The sequence below is a fragment of the Lepisosteus platostomus genome, chromosome 5 (genome assembly GCF_059453375.1).
Source record: "Lepisosteus platostomus isolate fLepPlt1 chromosome 5, fLepPlt1.hap1, whole genome shotgun sequence".
NCBI classification, from domain to species: domain Eukaryota; kingdom Metazoa; phylum Chordata; class Actinopteri; order Semionotiformes; family Lepisosteidae; genus Lepisosteus; species Lepisosteus platostomus.
Genome location: NC_142615.1, coordinates 65,344,445 through 65,366,166, shown reverse-complemented (window position 1 = coordinate 65,366,166; position 21,722 = coordinate 65,344,445). Strand labels below are relative to the sequence as shown.

General features: G+C 38.6%; 1 protein-coding gene across 1 annotated transcript; it reads right to left on the bottom strand.

Annotated features, from left to right (window-relative positions):
• Window positions 1–1,099: 1,099 nt before the first annotated feature.
• Window positions 1,100–21,175, bottom strand: LOC148671389 (uncharacterized). The gene is made up of 3 exons (XM_088631047.1): window positions 20,561–21,175; window positions 10,952–11,679; window positions 1,100–1,171 (listed from the first exon to the last, which is right to left on the bottom strand). The coding sequence occupies exons 1-3, from the start codon at window positions 20,946–20,948 to the stop codon at window positions 1,100–1,102; spliced, it is 1,188 nt and encodes a 395-aa protein (XP_088487173.1). The 5' UTR covers window positions 20,949–21,175.
• Between the last annotated feature and the right edge of the window lie 547 nt (window positions 21,176–21,722).

Sequence of the window (21,722 nt, the reverse complement as noted above, 5' to 3'; positions counted from 1 at the left end):
CACAAATTGTCTTCTTCCAGTTGTGTCAATCGTCCTAAAGTTACGGAAAATCGGATGCAACTGGTGCATTCAGCATACATTTCTTCAGGATAGTCGATTGGTTTAAAATAACGATTTCATAGATTTGTGTCTTTTAAGCTTTGTGTTCAGCTCTCCAAATAGAGGCGCGGGTTCAAATCCCACTCCTGACAGTAAGCCATTTTACCCCGTCTTACACTGTTCCAGTCTTGTTGTGCTCGCTGACAATCACAATAGGAGGAAAATGGAGAAACTGCTTCGCAAGAACATAACGGACAGAAAAAAGCTTCGTAAACACGTGAATGTGATTAGCAGCAGTAAGGTATGCATTCAAATGTTTAAGGCAGATTTATAAAAGCAGCAGAAGAAAGGTGCAGCACAAGGCAATTTGTGAGAATTCATGGGTTTTCAAGCCTATGAAGGTGACCCCCTTTTCATTTTCATTTTCAAACTTCAGAACCGAATAACAAAAAGGTTTCATGTAAGACCGTTGGAAATACCGGTTTCATGATGTATTCGGTGAACCTGAATGAAATATTTTAGTGCGTGCTCAAATGCGAAGAATTAAAAAAAAACCTGGAAAATCAACTCTTGCAGTAAATGTCATAAATTTAAAGCGTGTAGTCTGCATGAACAGAGCAACGCAGCAGTCTGTAAAAACGAAGCCATAAGTCCTCTTTAATCTCGGGCAGTGCATTCCAATAAGATGGCTCTGCAGAAGACATGAGAAATGCCGAACTCATTGTTGCCATTATTGCTACTCTTGCTACTGTAGTTTTAAGCTCTAATCAGCGGGCATGTACAGTTGTACAGGAGGTAGACTATTTTGCGCCATCAAAATTCCATTATGTGAATTTAAGGTTTTATTAATAACAGCATTAACTATACAATGCCCGCTCAAAAACCGCTACCCATTAGCTTAAGAAGCAGCCGTGTTTTAACAAAGTGTGGTATTCGAACAGTAAATGCTGAAGTATTTAATACTTGTGAGCAGATCTTCCTCGAGTCAGACACACTCTTGCTCGCCCGATGCTTTCAGAGCAATATCTGAATCGAGGCTCAAAATGGAAAGAAAGCTGAATCAGGCAATGGTCATAAGGCACTCGGGGTCACTGTACCCTATAACGTCCTGCTTGCACTGTCCTACTAAAAGCTTAGAGGGATCAGAAAGGACACAAACAACCCTTGAATCCACAATCTTGAACTTAAGGGTCGCCAGCTCTACTGGCTGCGCCTCTTTTGCTGCTCTATTACAACAGTAATATAACTAGCGTTGATTCAACATAGTATAGTAGGCTGAGACTTTGAATGCAATGGGATGGTGGCCAAGAGCTAAGTTGTCGGTCTTCTAAACTTACTGTGCCTTCCTTATTCACCGCCATGTTATTTTATCTAGATTGTCAAGTAACTTGCAAAACGTCTCTACTTGTTACTCTGTCTCAAAATTGTAGAGAAAAGTTATCTGTTATAGCCTTAACAGAATGCAGAAATCAAATATATGGGATTTGTTAAGAACTTTATTGTCTTTTCACAAATTACTACAGAATAATACAAAGAAGACATTTTATAGTCTTATATTGAAACCATGAAACCTATGCACACATTCACAAGAGATTACAATAGAAAAACGCATTTGTTCCGGAAAATTAGATCACGTATGATGTTAAATAATTTCTTAAAATCACACTAAATTGCAATCTTGAAACCAAAATTAGAAATATTGAAAACAACCTTTGTTCCCCAGGAAGAAAAGCTGTATATTTGATTGTTAATATACTAATAACAAAATTATTGCACCATGTTCGAAAAATGTATATCAAGACTAGTAAGAAGACAAGATTTTACAGAAATATTAAAAAACGATGCAAGCATAAAAAGTAGATAAATTAAAATCAATTCCGTTTTTTTTTTTGTGTCACAATTATAGTCCCCCCTCCTTAAGGGTGCTCCAGCCCTTTCACTTTAGACTTAATTCTGTGCACCTGATCCCTTTTCCCAGCCCACCTTAAAAGCCAAGCGCCGACGCTCATCCTGGCTCTGCATCTGGTTTCCGCACCGTGCGAGTCCGGGACCTGTAAGCGCCTGGTCCCGTTAAGGTTTTAATCTCTGTTCCCGTTCCTTGTCCGCCGGTTCCGACCCGGTTCGTGTTTTTAATTCCTGTTTGGATGGATCACCTGGCTATGGACTTATTCTTGTGTTTTGGATTCCCTGTATGGATTACTTTTGGATTGTTTGCCTCGGCCACACCTTCCCCGTGCACCAGCGCACTTTGGACACGCCCCCCTGTTTTCAGCCACGTATTCCTGCATGACCTTTTCCTAGTGTTTCCCACTTCTTCGGATTGTGTCGTCCGCATAGGGTCCGGAAAGAACTGTTCGTTACATTTTGTTTTTGAGAAATGGGCGTGCACACATCGGAAGACACTAACGTTTATCTTCGTCAGAGTGTGTGTATAAGAGTTTAACACAAAAGGTTTTTAATTGTGATTTTGTTTAAATTCAATAAATCATCTATCAAGAAATAAAGAAATTGTTTTATTTCGTAAACTATAAACCATGAAGAGATTTACAGGTCATGTCCTTCGCTTTGTAGGTAAACAATCAGTCTTTTAACTTAAGTGTTCAGCATTCAAGTGGATGGTTGTGTTTCTTGAATCTCTTGTGATCTTCAAAAGTCATTGTTTTGTCCTTCATGTTTTTGAATTGTACCATGGATATTTAACACGTTCTCTTTATTATTTTTCTTCCCATATGGAACACGTTCAAGGTGTTCTTGTCACTGTGCTGCATGTAGATAATCTACACAAGAGCACATGTAACAGTACAGGACACGCAGTGAGGAGCTCACGCAGTTTTCAGCTCAGTGCGGAGTTCAGAGGGAGGACTCGCTCGCTGAACGAGCTCTCAAGAAATCCCGGCTGAGATTAAACAGGTGCTTCTTTAACAGCCAAGACAAATAGGAAGACCTTCTTGTGGATAATGGCTCTCACTGTGGTTCGCTGGAGTCCCAAAGCTTTAGAAATGGCTTTATAACCTTTTCCAGACTGATAAATCTCAATTACTCTGTTTCTCATTTGTTCCTGAATTTCTTTGGATCGCAGCATGATGTCTAGCTTTTGAGGATCTTTTGGTCTACTTCACTTTGTCAGGCAGGTCCTATTTAAGTGATTTCTTGATTGAGAACAGGTGTGGCAGTAATCATGCCTGGGTCTGGCTAGAGAAATTGAACTCAGCTTTCCAAAGATGTGATAAACCACAGTTGATTTATGTTTTAACAGGGGGCGGGGGCAATCACTTTTTCACACAGGGCCATGTAGGTTTGGATTTTTTTTTTCCTTAATAATAAAAACCTTCATTTAAAAACTGCATTTTGTGTTTTCTTGTGTTATCTTTGTCTAATATTTCAATTTGTTTGATCTGAAACATTTCAGTGTGACAAACATGCAAAAAAATAAGAAATCAGGAAGGGGGCAAACACTTTTTCATACCACTGTATAGACAGTGGAAGACTCCCTTTTTTGAAGCATTTGATGGATGACGATGAATTTTTCTTGGGTATGTACATTCGTCTTATTGAAAGTGAAATTACAGCGTTGCTAGCGAGAGCGTGTCTCACGCATCCATATCGTTTCCATTACATGCAGCAGATATACACCTGACGCAGGCGACAGGCTCAACAGGGAATAAATCTGTGGTGTTGGAGTCGTCAGAACTCTCCGGCATCAGTGGGTAAGAATTACAACCGTGTACATCTGTATTGTGGACAGTGTCAGAGTCTGGGTATAAGCCAATGGCTGTAGCGAACATAAATGGCGTTACAAGGGTCAGCTACAGAGAACTTAACACCATTGCTCAAGAGAGCATGTACCTATTAATTTCCATTAGATGCTTCTGTTACACAACTGCTGCAGGCAGCAGGCTCGACGGGGAATTAACGTGCGGAAGAGAAGCAGAGCATTTCTAAATAATCTTTGACAAATGGTGTGTATTACTTAAGAGATGTCTGTGATGCATTATAAAACACACTTTTATCAATCACATTTAAAGGGGAATTTAACTAATTTAAAAAATGTCCTGCTTACGTAAAGACACTGCTCCGGCTTCAAATAATGCTAGTGGAGCCCAAAACATAAGGCACAGCACAACCATGAAAAAAGGTTAGTATTATTTAGGCGGTGGCAAGTTGTATTTTAAAACACCTCTTTCATCAGTTACAATTAAAAGGTTACCCCAAAACAAACATGAACTTGGTTCCATATTACTTAAACAGTTACTTCTTTTGGAGGAATGTTAACATAATTAAAAGTTCCTAGTTAACTCAGTTTTCTGTTTTTAATATATTCAGCATTGCTGACTAATCCTTAATACCTATTTCTTAATCACACAGATGTGGCATTTTTGAGAGTGGAAAAAGATGTGGGAGAAATGGGGGAGCAGACGCTAGGCCCAGTGGAGAGCATTTCTTCATGGAAGGCCATAGTTAACAAAACACTGTCCGGATTAAAAACGTGCCAGACCTTTGGATAGAACTAGTAGTGCGTTTAGAGAGTTGCCAAATGGTAATTTTTTAAAGTGTATGAGCTGCATAGCTCAGTTACTAGCTATGGTGAGCACTAATGAAATGGGTAAAAAGAGAGAATCTGAGCACCTAAAATCTGTTTATGCAGATGTACAACCGATCTACCAAAAAAAGTCCAGTCGTTTCCCACTTTCCTTTTTGACATAACTTCTACAGAGAATGCAGCTCTATAGGCAGCATTTCACGACCTGGCAATGGTGTTTTATGGTACAAATGCACTGAATGCTGATGGATGTAAATGACTAAACATGCGGTTTTAAAAGTGGTTTAAAGACCGACCCCTTACCAACATCAAGCGTCAGTATGTTAATAAAAGAATTTAGCTTGCAAAAGCATTTTTGTTGAGACACAAAGGATTAAAAGACACAACATTCCACATGACCAACCCGATCCACACAATGAGAATGCTGGGGCAGAAAATAATTTAATGGTCAGGTGTACTGTAGTAGAACCTGATAACGATAACTTTGAAAACCGAGAGCTGGTTATGATTAACAATGAGAATCAGGATAGTGGTGGTGGCAATGTGAATAGACACCCCTCACTTTTCCTGGAACTTGTGCGACATTATGATAGGACGTATAATTTAATAATAATTAGTAATTAATCATTTTAAAGCAACAGGGCACTATGAAGAATTTCGTTTTGTTAATCTTGACAGAATAGACTCATGTACAGGCTATAAATGCTGTGCATGGAACAGTCCAAAGAATATTGGATGAATGTTTGCCAAGTGTAGGTCCTTATGACTTTGTATGCGTTTGTCTTCCGGCAGCTATAATAACCTGCTTTTCTCGCTCAGAAGGCAGCCCGGAGAATAAATGCTGCTGAATTTTTTTAATTACATCTCAGGCCTTTTACAGAGCCACACAGAAGTTCTTACAGATGACACAGTGGTCACAGTGGTATGGAATATGGAGGGCGGTGACCGCAGAAGGTTTAAATCCGTTTTGTACAGTAGGGTAATTGAATGGAAACAAGCACATCTTATCGCCTTAAGTCATCTGGACAGGAATCTGTTTTGCAGGTTGTGCGTACGGCTTGGTGAATACTGGTAGTAGCAATAAGGAAAAGTTACAAGGGGCTGAGCAATTACACTGCAATTTGGGTTTTTCAGAGAATCAGAAAATTAGCTTGTCAGATGTTGCAGCTTTTGAAATGCATTTAAAGGTGCTCATTTAAATTTTGTACCATGATCAGGGCCAGTGGAAATATTTTACATAGGGTCCCACGCCGCTTAATCTAAAATACTTTTTGATAAATAAATAAATGAAAAGGTTGTCTTTATCTATTTTAATGACTTAGATGAAGATCTGATCACATTTTAGGTCAAATGTATGCAGAAATTCAGACATTTTAAAGGTTTCACAAACCTTCTAGTACCACTGTAGTTATTTTATTTTTATTTTGTTGTATCCATTGTCCCCTGGCTCTTGACCTGTGAATGCACACAGGAGACTTTCAGGCAGGGGGCTTGTTCTGAGCCTCTGTGAAAGACCCACATGCTCTCATGAATAACTGCTCCAGTAGCACATCACCATACAACTACAGCTTAAGGAGGACCTCCACCTCAGTGTCCTCTACAACTGAAGGGACATCACCACCTCAGAGACAATCTCAGTTTCTTCCATCTCCAGCTGGCTTCCACAGACTGCCAGAGGAGGAAGAGCCCCAGCTGACAGAGGACAGCAGCAGCATAAGAATTCTGCCTTAAGCCAGCTGTGCTGACAGTACTAGTGTCAGTAACCTGAGCCCCTGGGTCCCTATGCTGACAGGAGTGACCAATAATTTAGATGCAGAGGTGCACTGTGAGAGGCCTGTGTATTCAACAAACGAGAGCCCATTCAACATCCTGGCTACAGATGACGATGGGGTGAGCTGTGAGACACTGCAAGAGCAGGGCAACAGCTCTTAGGCCTGCTCTGTCATTTTAGAGTGTGCTACAGCAGGGACAGGTTTTCCTTGCATCAGAGCACCGCATATATGCCTCTTCAAGAATACACTTCTGTCTGCAGCACTGACAACCTGTCTGTCTCACCATATACACCGGTCTGCATCAGTGATGCAGACACATGCAGGGTTGCACAGCCTCTCCACTGAAGCTCTGCAAGGGAAAGCCAGGACTAGACTTCATCCCTGAACGATCCCCCTCACTGCAGCAGGAGCAGAGACTAAACACTGAATCCATCTTTTCTCCAGAAAGCAACGGCCTCACTGCCATTTCTCCCAATCCAAACAACAAGTTACAATAGCACCATTTTCAACTCATCTGGGAGTTCACACTGCAGTACCGACATGAGCAAGTGGATACCGATTTGGGCCAGAACAGCATCGCTCCTTGTAACCCAGTGCTGCTTCAGAAAACCAGGCCTGCTCTTGTGCTGGGCAGATCACAGTCACCTGTGGTGATTTGACTTCACATGAGGCCTGTTGAAAAGCACCAACCAGTGACTGGCTTGATACCCCAGAAAGAAAGAAACCGAACTGATCTCAGGTTCTGTTTTATGTGATTCCAATAGGAAAGATGTTACATACCAGTTCTTTTGTTATGTTTTAAAAGCTTCTATGTTTTCTTTTCTGTCATAACGTTATTGTTTTTGTTTTGCTTATAGTGTGATGTACTGCAGTTCTGTTGTTGTTGTTTTGTTTCAGTTTTAACATAGGAATTGTTTTATCATTTTTTTCATCTTCCATGTTCCAGTTGAACAGGTTTTCTTAAACCATTAGATCTCAGTTTTGGAATATTCCCGAATGCTGCACTATACAACACTAGCAGGAAAAAAAAGAATCCAAAATAAAATTTACAGATAGGAGAATATTCTCACTCGTCCAAAAGTTCCCTTTGGACCCCACAATCCAGGACTGAGTGTAAAAAATGTCTCAGTACAACCTTTTACAGATCATCATGGTGGTTCAGTGGTAAAATTCTTGCCTGTCATGGGGGAGGCCTGGGTTTGATTCTCAGCCAATTAAACATTTTTTGCAGCTACATTACCTTGCAACTCACAACTGAAAATGCACTGAAACTGTGCAGCTGTGAACCTGGTCAGTACCTGGATGGGGGAGACTTCCTGGGAAAAACTAAGTTTGCTGCTAGAAGTGGTGTAAAGAGACTCTTTAGATCTTCCAATGTCTAATAGCATTAGTTTCCTTCAAGGTTGTCCAAGAGTGTACCTTTCACTGATGCACAAATATTAATCATGGGGGTGTACCTTCAAGGTGCCTTACAACTGATCAGAGACGTATCATAGCGTATGATCATTTCCACACACTCCTTGTGTTGGAATAGTAGGATGAAGTAAAATACTGCTTTGACATGTAATGGCATTATATTCAACTGCAGGACTTCAGGGGTGTTTTTTTCATCTCATTTGTAAGAGCTTAAATCAAAGACAATTCCTTCATCTAAAACGCATAAAAAAGCTATTCAAACTGCAGTGTGGTGCAGCTTCTAAAATCCTTGTACACATTTCTCTGTTATTGATGTTTTTTTTAACAAAGTTCCATTTTCATGTCCGAACTTGGAGACTTTATAATTCTAACTTGAAGTCACCCTTTAATCCTCTGAGGCCTATCTGTCTGCTAGCATGTATTTTGTATTTTTTTTTTGTTTTTAAACAGAGATCAAATATGAAAAAGGTTTCAGATGCCACCTTGCACTCCATGTTGGATTGTAGCAAGAATGCAGCGTTGGGAGTGGGGGCACTCTCTGTAGTTGTGGCAGAGTGGTTAAAATGATGCCTATGTGTTTGATAATTGTTTTTCCCAAAAAAAGTTCATTATTGATCATAATCTCCAGCAAACAAAAAAAGTGCCGAACATGCGAGTCATTCTTCAATCAGAGCCAGGCTACACGGGTATCTGTTCTGTGGTGGTCAGGATATATTTGTACGAGAAACAGGAGGAATTGCTCCACTCCTATTAAGCATAAATTGAAACAGGATAAGAAAGGGGCATTTTGTGTGTTTGTCCATATGTCAACGTATTATCTTCATCATAGTGCCTTTCTCATTTGAACGATACTAGAAGGACCACAGAGCAAGCTTTGTCAAGAGTGGGATTCAAACCCGTACCTCTAGAGTGACACCAGTATTTAAAACTTTGAACAAATGTGTCAGCTTTTATAATCCATCTTATTTGTGGAGTGGATGTGTATCTAAGAGTAAAGCAAAGATGCTCACTAAGGTGGGGATGACAGGTTCTGCGGGAACTGCAAATCATATTGCTACGAGATTATCAGGAAATAATATTTAATTGCATTTTGTTTATGTGGTTGGTAAAGTGTATATATATATATTGCTTGTCCTGTCCAGATTAAACAAAAAAAAATAGTTGCATTGAAAAAAACAAAACTTACTTATAATTCCATATTTTTATGTTAATGCTGACAAAATAGATTTTCATATTAGGACAGATTCATACAATATCTCTTGATTCTTTATTATTTCCCCTTTAGTTCAGATATATTTATTGTATTTAATTTTTATCCTCTCTGGGTATAAACACATTTTAGATTGTGCAACAAAGACTTTGAGGTTTTTGGTAGAATTTAATGAGATTTGTTTTTTTTTTCTCTTAAGTGTGATACTTTAGGATCCTATTCTGTTCTATACGTTTCATGCTTAAAAGTTGTTACACAATTACGAGCCTATCCAAAGAGAACAGTCTTAACTGTAAATTAAACAGGATTAAACTTAACATCCCAAGACAAAGAAATAAAGAATTAATTCAATTTAGACTTGATTCAATTTAAAATCGAATAAAACGAAAACTTATTTTATTATACACATAAATTGTACTGCATGACTAGAACTTGTTCTATTATACATATATTATGTTTTAGTTAGCCATAAGTAAGGGTACAAAATCAAAAGTGGGTGACTACAAAGTGTCTATGACTAATAGACATTTTAGGAACAAGTAAAGGTTTATTCCATGCTGAAAAGAGAAGAGAGGAAACATAATGTTTCGAATGTGAAGCCTTCTGAGGGTGTTACATGCTGACTCATCTACCTACTTGAACTAATAAGACATTTTAGACATAAGACATGATTAAATCAAAAACTGGTGACTAATTTGGTGTGTTTTTAAGTCAACTGACTGAATAAAATTCCCAAAGTGACTGTAGCTAAATGATCTCTCTTCTGAATGACTGCACTGGTGGACTCTGAAGGTCTCTTGTGTGACTGTGCTGGTGGGCTCTTAAGTTACCTGAATCATTAAAACTCTTCCCACACTGACTGCAGCTGAATGGCTGGCTGACTGGTCGCTCTCCTGTGTGAATGCGCTGGTGGTCTCTTAAGGTCCTTAAGTAACTAAAACTCTTCCCACACTGATTGCAGCTGAATGGTCTCTCTCCTGTGTGAATGCGCTGGTGAGCTCTTAAGGTCCTTGAATCACTAAATCTCTTCCCACATTGACTGCAGCTGAATGGTCTCTCTCCTGTGTGTATGTGCTGGTGTGCTCTTAAAGTATTTGACTGACTAAAACTCTTTCCACACTGACTGCATCTGAATGGTCTCTCTCCTGTGTGAATGTGCTGGTGGCATTTTAAGTTGGTTAACTGACTAAAACTTTTCCCACACTGACTGCAGCTGAAGGGTCTCTCTCCAGTGTGAGTGCGCTGGTGGGCTCTTAAGGAACTTGAATCTTTAAAACTCTTCTCACACTGACTGCAGCTGAATGGTCTCTCTCCTGTGTGAATGCGCTGGTGGGTTCTTAAGGTATTTGACCGACTAAAACTCTTTCCACACTGTTTGCAGCTAAATGGTTTCTCTCCTGTGTGAATGTGCTGGTGTCTTTTTAAGTTGCTTAACTGACTAAAACTTTTCCCACACTGACTGCAGCTGAAGGGTCTCTCTCCTGTGTGAATGCGCTGGTGGGCTCTTAAGGCACTTGAGTCACTAAAACTCTTCCCACACTGACTGCAGCTGACTGGTCTCTCTCCTGTGTGAATACGCTGGTGGGTTCTGACATTAGATAAGGCTCTAAATCTCTTCCCACACTGACTGCAACTAAACGGTCTCTCTTCTGTGTGAATGTGCTGGTGTCTTTTTAAGAGACTTGACTGACTAAAACTCTTCCAACACTGACTGCAGCTGAAAGGTCTCTCTCCTGTGTGAAGGTGCTGATAGGGTTTTGAAATGCTAGACTGACAGAAATGCTGTCTTTGCCGTAATGGCAGTTTGTCCACTCCTTCTGAGCAAGGCCTTGAATGATTCTTCCTCATCCTCTGATTGTGTTGTGTTCTCTTATTCTGCAAATGCTCCATGGAATGGTCTTGCTCTGTGTGCTGAAACTGAGATTTGTTTTCTCCATCGTGTCCCTCAGTGTGCTGCTCAGGAGTGTGAATCACCTGGGGCTCCTTCTCCAGCTCCCTAAGACTAAAAACAGCCAGTTCATCCAGTTGTTCGTCTCTGTGCCCAAGAACAGACACAGACTGCAGTTCATTAAATTCAATAATTTTCTTAGAAACCAGATTATTAAACCTGTGTGTAAAGTCATCAGATACAAAGGGATCATATGACTGTTTAAAATACCTCTGCAATGACAGTCTCTCCACTTTAACAGAACAAGGCCTAATTATTATCAAGCCCTGTTGGAGCGGTTGTTGTTCCTCCCTGTCCTGACTCTCCTCTCGGTGCTGTAACTCAGTACTGATCTCTTCACCAGGTACATCAGTCGTCTGCTCTGCAAGGTCAATCAACTGCGGCTCCATGTCCTGCTCTTTAATATTAACAACATCCAGTTCTTCACTGTACTCTTGTACAGAGACACAGCCCAGTTCATTACAACCTTGCGTAATATTGTTTGTGTCCGGATTGGTAATCTTCTCTATAAAATCATCAGATAGTAGGAACCCAGGTGTCTCACTCTCAGGCTCTGTCTTCATCATGGGCACAGCAGAGTCCAGATCCTCCACACTCTGTCTACTCTCTGTGTGCTGCTCACTGAGTTTCTCTCTCCCTTCTGCAGCAGTGAGCTCTGTCTCCTGCCTCAGACTGGAGCCCAACTCCTCCTCACTGTGCTGCTGTTCAAGACGAGCCCTTTCCCCAGCATCAGGGAGAGCACTGGCCTCTGAGCCTGCAAATACAGGACAAAAGGACAAGACCTTTAATATGGGCTGACAGTAGAATTTAAAATGCAAATAACACCATGGAGATACAAGAAAACAAACTTTAAGATATAAGGATTTTTAGCATCTACACAGACCACCACAGAATACTAAAATATCCCAATGTTCACTTTATCCTTTTATAGTACACATTTAGTCGAAAGTGTTAATTTAGTTGACAAAAAATAGTACGAAAGGTTTTGTCAGCAACCCGTTTTTCATTTTAGTGAAAGAAAATGAAACACAAATATAATCCACAATGATAATGACAAAGACTTGATTGCTTTGTATTTCTATTTCAGTGCACTTAGATGAGACAAACTGGAGTAAAACTCATATTGAAATTAATTTTGCAACATGAGATTCACCATTTGTGTATTAACTTTGTGTCTGGCAAATAGCAGGCTGGCTGTAACGGGTACAATCCTTAATCTGAGGCTGTATGTGGACTGTGCGGTGCCTAATGGCTACGAATGTGTAAGAATCGCAGTTATCAGGATGTGCCATTTTCCATCTTCTTCTGTGTTCTAGCCGTCTCCCATTTTTGGATGGTCTTTTCAACACCTCATGTCATGAATTCTTATTATGTGTTAATTGACTGGTACAATGAGATGTATACACTCAGCTAACCAGATTAAAGAAAAAAAAGCTGCAGAGAAAAAAGACATGCTTGTGGTTCTCCATGCTTTCAGCTGGAAGAAAAAGATCTGGAGTCGGACAGTATTTCATTAATAATCAAAGAATTCTTGTACAACATTACTGAACTCAGCCACATTATGAGTTGAAATCTACAATAAATCTGAAGCGCCATCTGAGCTGCAGCACCCAGACACTGCATTAAGATACATTTACATTGCCGCTTGTCAACACATATGTGCTGCATTTCAGCTTCATAATGGTGCTCTGTCAGAAATGTGATTTTTGGTCATATTTTATTTTCATAAGTTTACAGTGACAGTAAAATGTTTTTTGTGTACTGTACATTTCACAGCATGTAATAACCAGTAGAAAAGAATGTTATTTAATCACATGTAGTTTGTGTATGTGGCTGGGTATTTAGCTAACGAGACAATATTTTGTAACAACATATTATAGCATGTGCACGCATTTTCTACTAATTTCTTAAGAAGAGTGTGTGTGGAGTATAATTGTGCTTGCCAACATTCAAGGTCAGAATTCTTCTATAAAGCCCTGGCCAAATATGAAGACAGTACATACCGTTAAAATTCAAACTGAATTAAAAACTACACATTCCTGTTAATGTGGCAGTGCATGTGATCCTTGCTTTTAGCCAATGAAACAGGGCAAAAAATCAGTACATGATGTTGGGGCTGAGTTTTGAAAACTTAACTTATCAGCAACAAAGCATAATTTACACGATAGGCTACCTTAAATTGTCAGTTACACAACTCTGTATGTCGCTTAAGCCACTCCTATTTGGCTTTTTAGTAATGGAGTCAGGATGATGACTCCCCCCACCCCCTTAACTGTTCCGTGTCTGAATCGCAGAGGGTGAGAGAGAGTAGGGATAGACAGACAGAAAAAAGGGAATCACAACTACAATACAAATATATTTTTATGGTAAGGGGGAGCAAAACATCAGTATTTAGTACAAAATATATAGTTCACATCTGAGCCTAAATATAAAGTTAAAATCTCGACAAACAAAGCAATGTAGGAAATCCACAATTTTTCTGGAGAAGAAATACAAATAGAAAATAAATGCTTTTTGACATCTCAAATCGGTTTGATCAAAACGAACAAGAAAAATAGTATTTTCAGAGAGCAATTACTTTGTGTTTACATTTACATAGAAATTGGAGCAATCTAATCTAAAATTAAGATCACACCAGAGACAGCAGTAGCTCTGCTTGTCATAGACGTTCAGCAAAGGAATAAGCCATGTCAAGTGCAATAATTCAGTGCAGTAATCATAGTTTAAAATGTGCATAGAGTAATGTAAAAATGCTGGGAACTTCACAATTAAGAAGCTCAGTAGTACAAGAAACAAAAGGAGGATAAAACTTGAACTTTTTAAGGCTGAAACTATATTTCAGTCTAAAAAATTAAGGCAAATAAAAAGTTAGAATGTTGGTGTTAGAGATGTAAATAAATGAAAAAATATAAAAATGTAAATGAGCAAAAGGCTTATAAATGGAACAGGTGTTACCTTGAAATAAGCAATCAGAAATAATTAGATATAATAAGAAGAGGGATGCAGGAACACTTGCAAAAGCTCAGGCATACAAATAAAAATAATAGAAAGCTGTGTGTTAGAAAAGAACATGTAAACCTGAAGCAGATTTGGCAGAAAGCGAGGACTTGAATACTCGGGTGCATGTTTGGCAGTATGAAGGTTTGATAGGCTAGAGAGCCAGAAAATCAGCTCACATGACAAACAGAGCACTTCGTCAGAGAGCCCTGTATGAATTAATAGCAAACATGGTTTCATGAAAGGCTTCTCAATCGGTTGGGCATTCAGGTAGATTGCCAGTGTAAAGGATTTATAAATATATTTTGTTAAAGCAAGTCAGTTTTTTTTTGCAACACATAAAACATTTTTCCAAGCAACACAAAGACATTTTTCCAAGAAAGTAATTTAGCTTTTGTCACTAATGGAACCACTAGATAAAGACATAAATATAGAAAACTAAAGATTTTTAATTCAATGCTGGTAGCAAGATAAACTTGGACTCAACAGCTGTCAGGTTGAGGTCAGTGTATATTTTATCGCTGAGATAGTGCAAGATGTTAACAGTGAAATCAGGTACTTAGAAGTGTCTCATTTCAGGAAGGAGATTTTCATAATAATTACAAATCTAGCAGGATAGAGAAAGCACAGGATAAAGGCAGTTAGATTAGTATCAGATTAGTATGCAAAGCCATTTAGCAAAGAGAGAAAAACCAGCATAGATTAGATCTTTATTTCTGAACCATGGAAAACCTGATCATGTTTCTCTATAATAATAAAGTTTTTTATTATTTTATATAGCACCTTTAAAATTAGCATCTCAAAGCAATACAATAGGTGTAAAAACAGTTATAAGGACCACAAATTACAAAGTACATACACTGAAAACAAAGGTTTTGAGTTTAAATTTAAATGCACTCAGGGTAGGTGATTCTGATATCACTAGGGATATAAATTCAGAGCTCTGAGGTGTAGCTAGAGAAGGCCCCGTTAACCACAGAATGTAGATAATCTTGAAGACCAGAGTCAGTTGAACAGGTTGCAAGGTGGGGAGTAGATGGATAATAAGCCAGATAGGTACTGAATGAGGATGAGAATGTTGAAGTTGACTCAGAACCTCGTAGGAAGACAGTGCAAGGACTTGAAGACAGGTGTAAGGTGATTGCTTGCTAGCGACCCGGTCAGGATTCTGGCTGTAAAATGCTGAACAGATTTGGAGATAGCTCAGTGTGGATTTAATAACCCCAGTGAACAGGATGTGCACTCACTAATTCTAGGAGAAAAAAAAACTCTCAGTTTCTCTAGTGCCCTTTAAAGGCAAGGGAATCAGTGTGATATTCCACAATGCAGAGTGCTACATGGCCAGTATTTACATATGATATTTGTTAAACAAATTAATACAAGCAGTTTTTGAGGATTTAAGTATAGGCTGAGTCATTGCAGGATGCAAAACTAGAGACGTAGGTAGGAAAAAGATAATTTTGGGAAAGCTGAAGAATGCACTGGTAACAAGAACACTTCCTAAAAGGGCTAGACATACATTTGACAAATTGACAGGAGATGTTGTAGACTGCACCAGTGGCCATATCACCCTGCAGCTCTCAACTAGTTATTCACTGAAGCTAAGCAGGATTGAGCCTGGACAGTACCTGGATGAGCGACTAACTGGGAAGCTAAGGTTGCCTCTGGAAGTGGTGTTAATGGGACCAGCAGGGGGTGCCCCACCCTGCAGTCTGTATGGGTCCTAAGTCCCACTGTAATGGCAGGGACACTGTATAATTGGCTTGCTCTTGCCCCGCAGTGGACTAGCGCTCCATCTAGGGTGTACCCTGCCTTGCCCTTGTTGCTTGCTGTTGCTAGGCTCCAGCTCTTCCCACAACCCTGAATGGAATAATGTGGTTAGGAGAATGGATAGATGGATATTACAGACTGCAGAAGAAGATGATCAAATTAATGGACTGAATACTTACACAGCTACTGAAAAAACATACAAAAAGCATGCTAACACCTGTCTTCCTATTCCTTAGTTAATACATTTGATTTTTATAAACAGTTAACATTGATTATTCATTCACTCATAAGGAAGAACAATAAGCTTCTGCAAAAATAAATCTAAATGGTGAGAAATTAGGGACTTAGAAGACAAAGAAAATTGACACTGTTTAATTTTAAATACTAAGTTATAAATGCAGAACCAATGGGTGCCATTCACAACTTGCGCTATAGAACACTCATTCTGTATTGCTGAGCTCCGCACCTCCTCTCTCTGAGAGAGCGCAGAGGGCAGTGTGCTATTTTTCCAGCCTCCAATTGGGAAACAAAAACCTGATCTGCTTCACACCAGAGGAAGAAAGGAGAATGTGATTTTTCCTGTAAGAAATGTGTGTTGCATTTATGAAATTCAACTATTTAAAACATTTACTTAAAAAGTAAAAAACCTACAGCAAACACAAATTTTCTAAGCTGTTCCTAAGAAAAATTGCCCACTTTTTGCGCTTACAAAGTGTTCTTTAACTAAACCCATTTTTTATAGCTTTTAAAGTCATGCAATGTTTAAGTTAGGCTGGAACACATCATTGTATCTTATTTATATTTAAAAAATCATTTGTCCAGCTTTTTAAAAAGCACTGTGATAGACTGAAACACAGGCCTGTTATAATACTTATACTTAATATAATACTAGGAAAACATGATTAACACTATCACTACAGCAGTTTTTCAGATGAATTATTATGGCATCAAAAGACCTATTTATTAATAATATCAGTGAAATAAAGAACATTTATGTTACTTTTTCTGTTCTGTGGTAATAGTTTAAGTAATTCATGCAGTAATTACTCTATAGTTATTACAAATTCAGTATTGGTGGAAGCCTCTACTAAATAAACTGAAAATAATGTTGTTTTCAAACTTTGAAAACACTTCCTTTGAAAACACAATTTCAAAACAAAACTTATAGAAAAGTACAGAATTATTAACAGTGCCAAAACAGATGTTCTTATTAGGAAAGATTAATACAATGTCCCTCTATAAGATTATTTATTATTAATCAAAAATAAATTATTTATTGTATTGATATTTGACATTTCGGGGGATCAAAACTCTTTAAACTGTGCAAGAAAAAATGTACTTTTTGACAATATCTTATAAAATGTTGTAAATATTTTCTAAGACATACATTTTATTATTTATTACAATATTTAGTATTTATGATACTTTTTATCATATTTTTTTAGTATTTATGATACATTTTATTATACAAATAAATTAAATACTTAAACTGTGACTAAAACTAATTTTGTTTTAATCAGTTTAATTAAGTTAATTAAGAATACATATAGTGAAAATTGAGTTGACTGGACTAAATTAAAAACGGATGACTAAATTAACACTGCAAACAACTTATCTAAAAACACATTACATTTGTTGGTATCATATACCCCTAGTTACAGCAACAATCAACACTGACCAGCAAAGTCTTTTAATAACCATGTCAAGGATTAAATGTGAAAACAGTGTAGTGACTGGTCAAAGCCCAAGCGCAGTCCTCAGTGTGCTGTTTAAGGTTGAACTCTAGAAGCCACGAATGGCTTAGACAGTGAATTCGGAGAGGGAGAGAGATGAACCAGGCAGGAAGGGAGACAGTCTGATACAGAACTGTTTAATTACAGAGAGGCTCCCAGCTGAAACAGAAAGAGGCAAGCTGGTGATCCAGAAAATAAACCAAAGAGGGGAAAAAAGGCAAAAAGGCACAGAGATAACCAGTGGGAGAAAATGAGACCGGAGATGATTTTCCACTGGGTTATCATTACTTATCATTACTTGAGGGAAAGGGTTGTTCTGAATATACTTTACTGAAGATAACGCTAACACGAGTGAGTGACACTTATTAACAACAGCGGATTGAATCATAATAATAAATAGAAAACTTTATTTTATATAACACCTTTAAAAGGGGCTTCTCAAAGCTCTTTACAGAGGAAAAAAGCCACACAGTGGGAGGAGGCAGCAGAATTAAACAGGTACAGTGAGGGTTTGAAAGGGGCAATAAGGAGTTTGATTAAACTGATTGAGATCTAGATTGAGATTCTCATTGAAAAACGGGCAGTCTGAGTGAAAGGTGTCCCGATCTGTTTGGATGGCAGGGTAAGAATGTGAGAGCTCTCATGTTGCCCCTGGCAACCGTAGGACATGGGTCGGACCCAGTCCAGGCATGACAATACAAATTCGAGACCCCCCAAAAAAGCAAAGATCCAAACACACAAATGATCTGAACCTGATTCATTAGAAAGTGGAGGGCACAGATTCTAAAAAAAAACACAAATATCAAATGTGATAAAATAATATTATGAGGTGAATCTAGATACAACAGGTAACTCCTGGTTATTGTCAACATTTCAAGCTTCACAGCAAAGGGGATGCTCGCTGGGATGTGGAAGCCCCAGATTCAGTGATCAAAGCAATTGTAATATTTACCTTGGTTTAAATTAGTTAATGAAATCCTTGGTAAATGATTAAGTGTTAATAAACAGTCCAGAAAGACAGTCTAAAAGAAAGGGACAGAGATAAGAACAGAGGAGACAAGAGAACATGAAGGCGAGAGCTCCTTGTCTCAGATCAACTGAAAGACCAGACTGTAGCTAAGTATTTGAACCTTGTTAAGATAGCCTGTTATTCTGTAATTTTTAGAGATCTCTGATTGCCAGAGTAAAGGATGCCTTGGTTAAAAACACCTTCTCCTTATTAGTGGGTGGATTTTGAGAATAAGCAGGTAAATTGCCATTAATTTGGTAACATCAGGGTTAAGAGGGGGAGAGAGATTTAACTGCACGTAACATTGTTTTTAGTTTGGAAGGCAGTTGATCTCTTCTGCTGGTCTTTGTAGGAGCTATTTAAGAGTTGAATACTTAGCAACAGTCAGGTTTTTCTGGGTAAATAGGAGGTTGGCCTGTGGGTCACCTTATTTTTAAATTGCATAACTTGCATTTTGTATGTTTATTGTGTGTGTAGTTTAGTGTGTGTATTGTCACTGTTAATAAATATTTGTTAGCCCAGTGTGTCTTACTTCTGACTCTTTTCTGTCGGAGCACAAAGAAATCAAGTGCTTGTCAATCTAATTATTTCTATATATGGGTGATATAGATATATAATTTAATTGTTGATTTACCCTCTGGGCCATTTCAGGCTGTTCCTCTAATTTCAAAACTCCCCATTTGTAATCATTGGTGTCAACAATATTCTCTGATGGTATCCTATGCATGGTGTATCCCAAACTGTGCCACTTGCATGCTGGGATAGGCTCCGACTCTACTGTGACCCTGTACTGGATAGAGTAGTGAATTAAACTGAGAGGAAACGACTCTCTCTAGAAGACTCATACACATTCTACTCTGTGCCTAATCCAAAGAGGTGAGGAAGAAAACAGTGCTGGTACTCAACTGATCAATAAAAGCAGACAACACTGGCCAGACATTGTAGCACAGAAACACAAAGAAAAAAACCCTGGGAACAGAGATTCCTCCAAAATCCAGGACACTCCTCCAAGATCAATGAATACAGCAGAATCCCCAAACTTAAAACATCCCAATATGCTGCAGCCCACCAGAGACAATCCAATATTCACTTGCTCCTGCACCTCAAACTCCTGACCCATAGAAAACATAAGATTGCATATATCTATCAACTGATTGACCATTTTTATCCTGTTTAAAATGTCACATTTACTTCCAGATTTTATTTGCTTTTGTAAAACCTAAATCACTGAAAAAACGTTTGGCCAAGATTATATTAAAAATAAGTTAAATACATAAAACATATATCAAACATAATTCCAAAGATAAAAAACACTAAACAAGCAAGATACCAATGTATTCTGAAACAATTATGTAAATGCAGTAGCTCATCATTTTTTACTCCAGTTACTGACTAATATAGGCTAAACAACGTCTAAACAATGTGTTCTCGGCCTTGTTACTGAAATACAGATGAGGGGATGAGGAGAATGAGGGGTTAATACAGACACAATAACTGGACACTACAGTACATTAACACTGCACTGAGAGAGAGAAGGATTAATACAGAAACACTGACTGCACATTACAGTACATTAAACACTGCACTGAGAGAGAGAGGGGTTCATACAGACACACTGACTGGACACTCCAGTACATGAACACTGCACTGAGAGAGAGGGGGGTTAATACAGACACACTGACTGGACACTCCAGTACATTAACACTTCACTGAGAGAAAAAGGTTAATAAAAACACGAATATTCCGAATATTCCTGACAGAATATTCTAGAGGAATTACTACAGACAGACCCTGGTGGACTGGAATGTTAAACAAATATAAAAGCTAAACAAATACTGTATTTGTATTATAATAATTGTGTATACTGTATATATATATATTATATACTGTATATATATTTCCTAATAACATCGGATTACACACCGATTTATAGAAACAGATGCTGAATCTGCTGAGATGCTGAGTTGTCTTTAGCATCATAACCGGATTATAACAATTTCAGTTTCCAGTAAAGCATCCTGTCGCTATATCACACAAGTCTTTCCACTTCACTTTGTATCTCTCCACTATATTCTCACCAGTGAGGAAGTTAAGGACACTGTTTTTAAACTCACACACACACTGACCTGCCAGCTCCAGTTTCGTGTCCATTTCTTCTTTTATTTCTGCAGTGACTTCACAGAGAAGCGTGTGTCCAACGCGATCTGTCTGTTCCTGATCTCCTCCTGCTCCCGACTCCTTCTCCCTCAGCTGTAATCTCCACTTCAGGCTCTCGTTCTCCTTCTTCAGCTGCGCCATTTCACTCCCGACACTGTGCTCCACACACTGTGTGATTTTAAACACGGCCCGTCTAACCAGGATCTGAGAGACGCTGCGGAGTTTGTCTTGAAACTCGTCCTCAGAATCAGACATCCTGTTTCTGAAAACGTCTGAAACTTCATACACGATCGATTTGAGCAAAACCTGCATGAAAGAGTGAAGCTCAGTTTGCAGATTCAACAAACACTCCGCCATCCTTCTTCAGAGTCGGTCAGAAACAAAGGCTAAATTGTGGAGTTTAAACGCAAAAACGTTCTTATTTTATTCTTCACAGATCCTGCATTCAGGCCTGTATTCCGTTCAAGCATTCCGTTCAACACAGCTGACAAATCGTAGCATAGTAAAAAAACAAAATAACTTTCTTCTTGATTATTTAGCTAAAACAACTGACTCAATCACTGTCTCGTGGGTGAAATATCTGTTGTGTTAAATCGCGCAGCTTGATGACGTCATTCTTTAGTGCTGCCGCAGCTTCAAAACAACTGAGGAGAGGAATTTTGAGATGTATGTCTGTATTTCTGTACCCCCTGCAAGAGATATAAACCTCACCACACCTGCTAGCGCCATCTAGTCAGGACGAGTGAATCACCTGCGAGTGAATTTTGTGAAACAGAAAATGTATTTCCACGTTTTACTTGCAGGACACTATAATGTACATTATCAGCGCAGGATTTCATGTAAAGCTATTTTTAAATCGAAGCACACATCACTTATCACCTGCTCTGCTCAGTTTTGTGATATAATATTAAATGCAATCTCTGAATAAGTCACTGAACTTGGCCAGACCAACTGAAAGGACGGAATGCAGACAATAACTTAACAGGTTTAAATTTTATTCTTCTATTGCCCCTCCACAACCCACTCTAATTCATATTATCTAATTAATACATTTTTCCTTCCTTTCATTATCTTTATACACCTCTCTTTCCCTTCCTTACTATTTTTTCCCAATCTTTTTTATCTCTCACA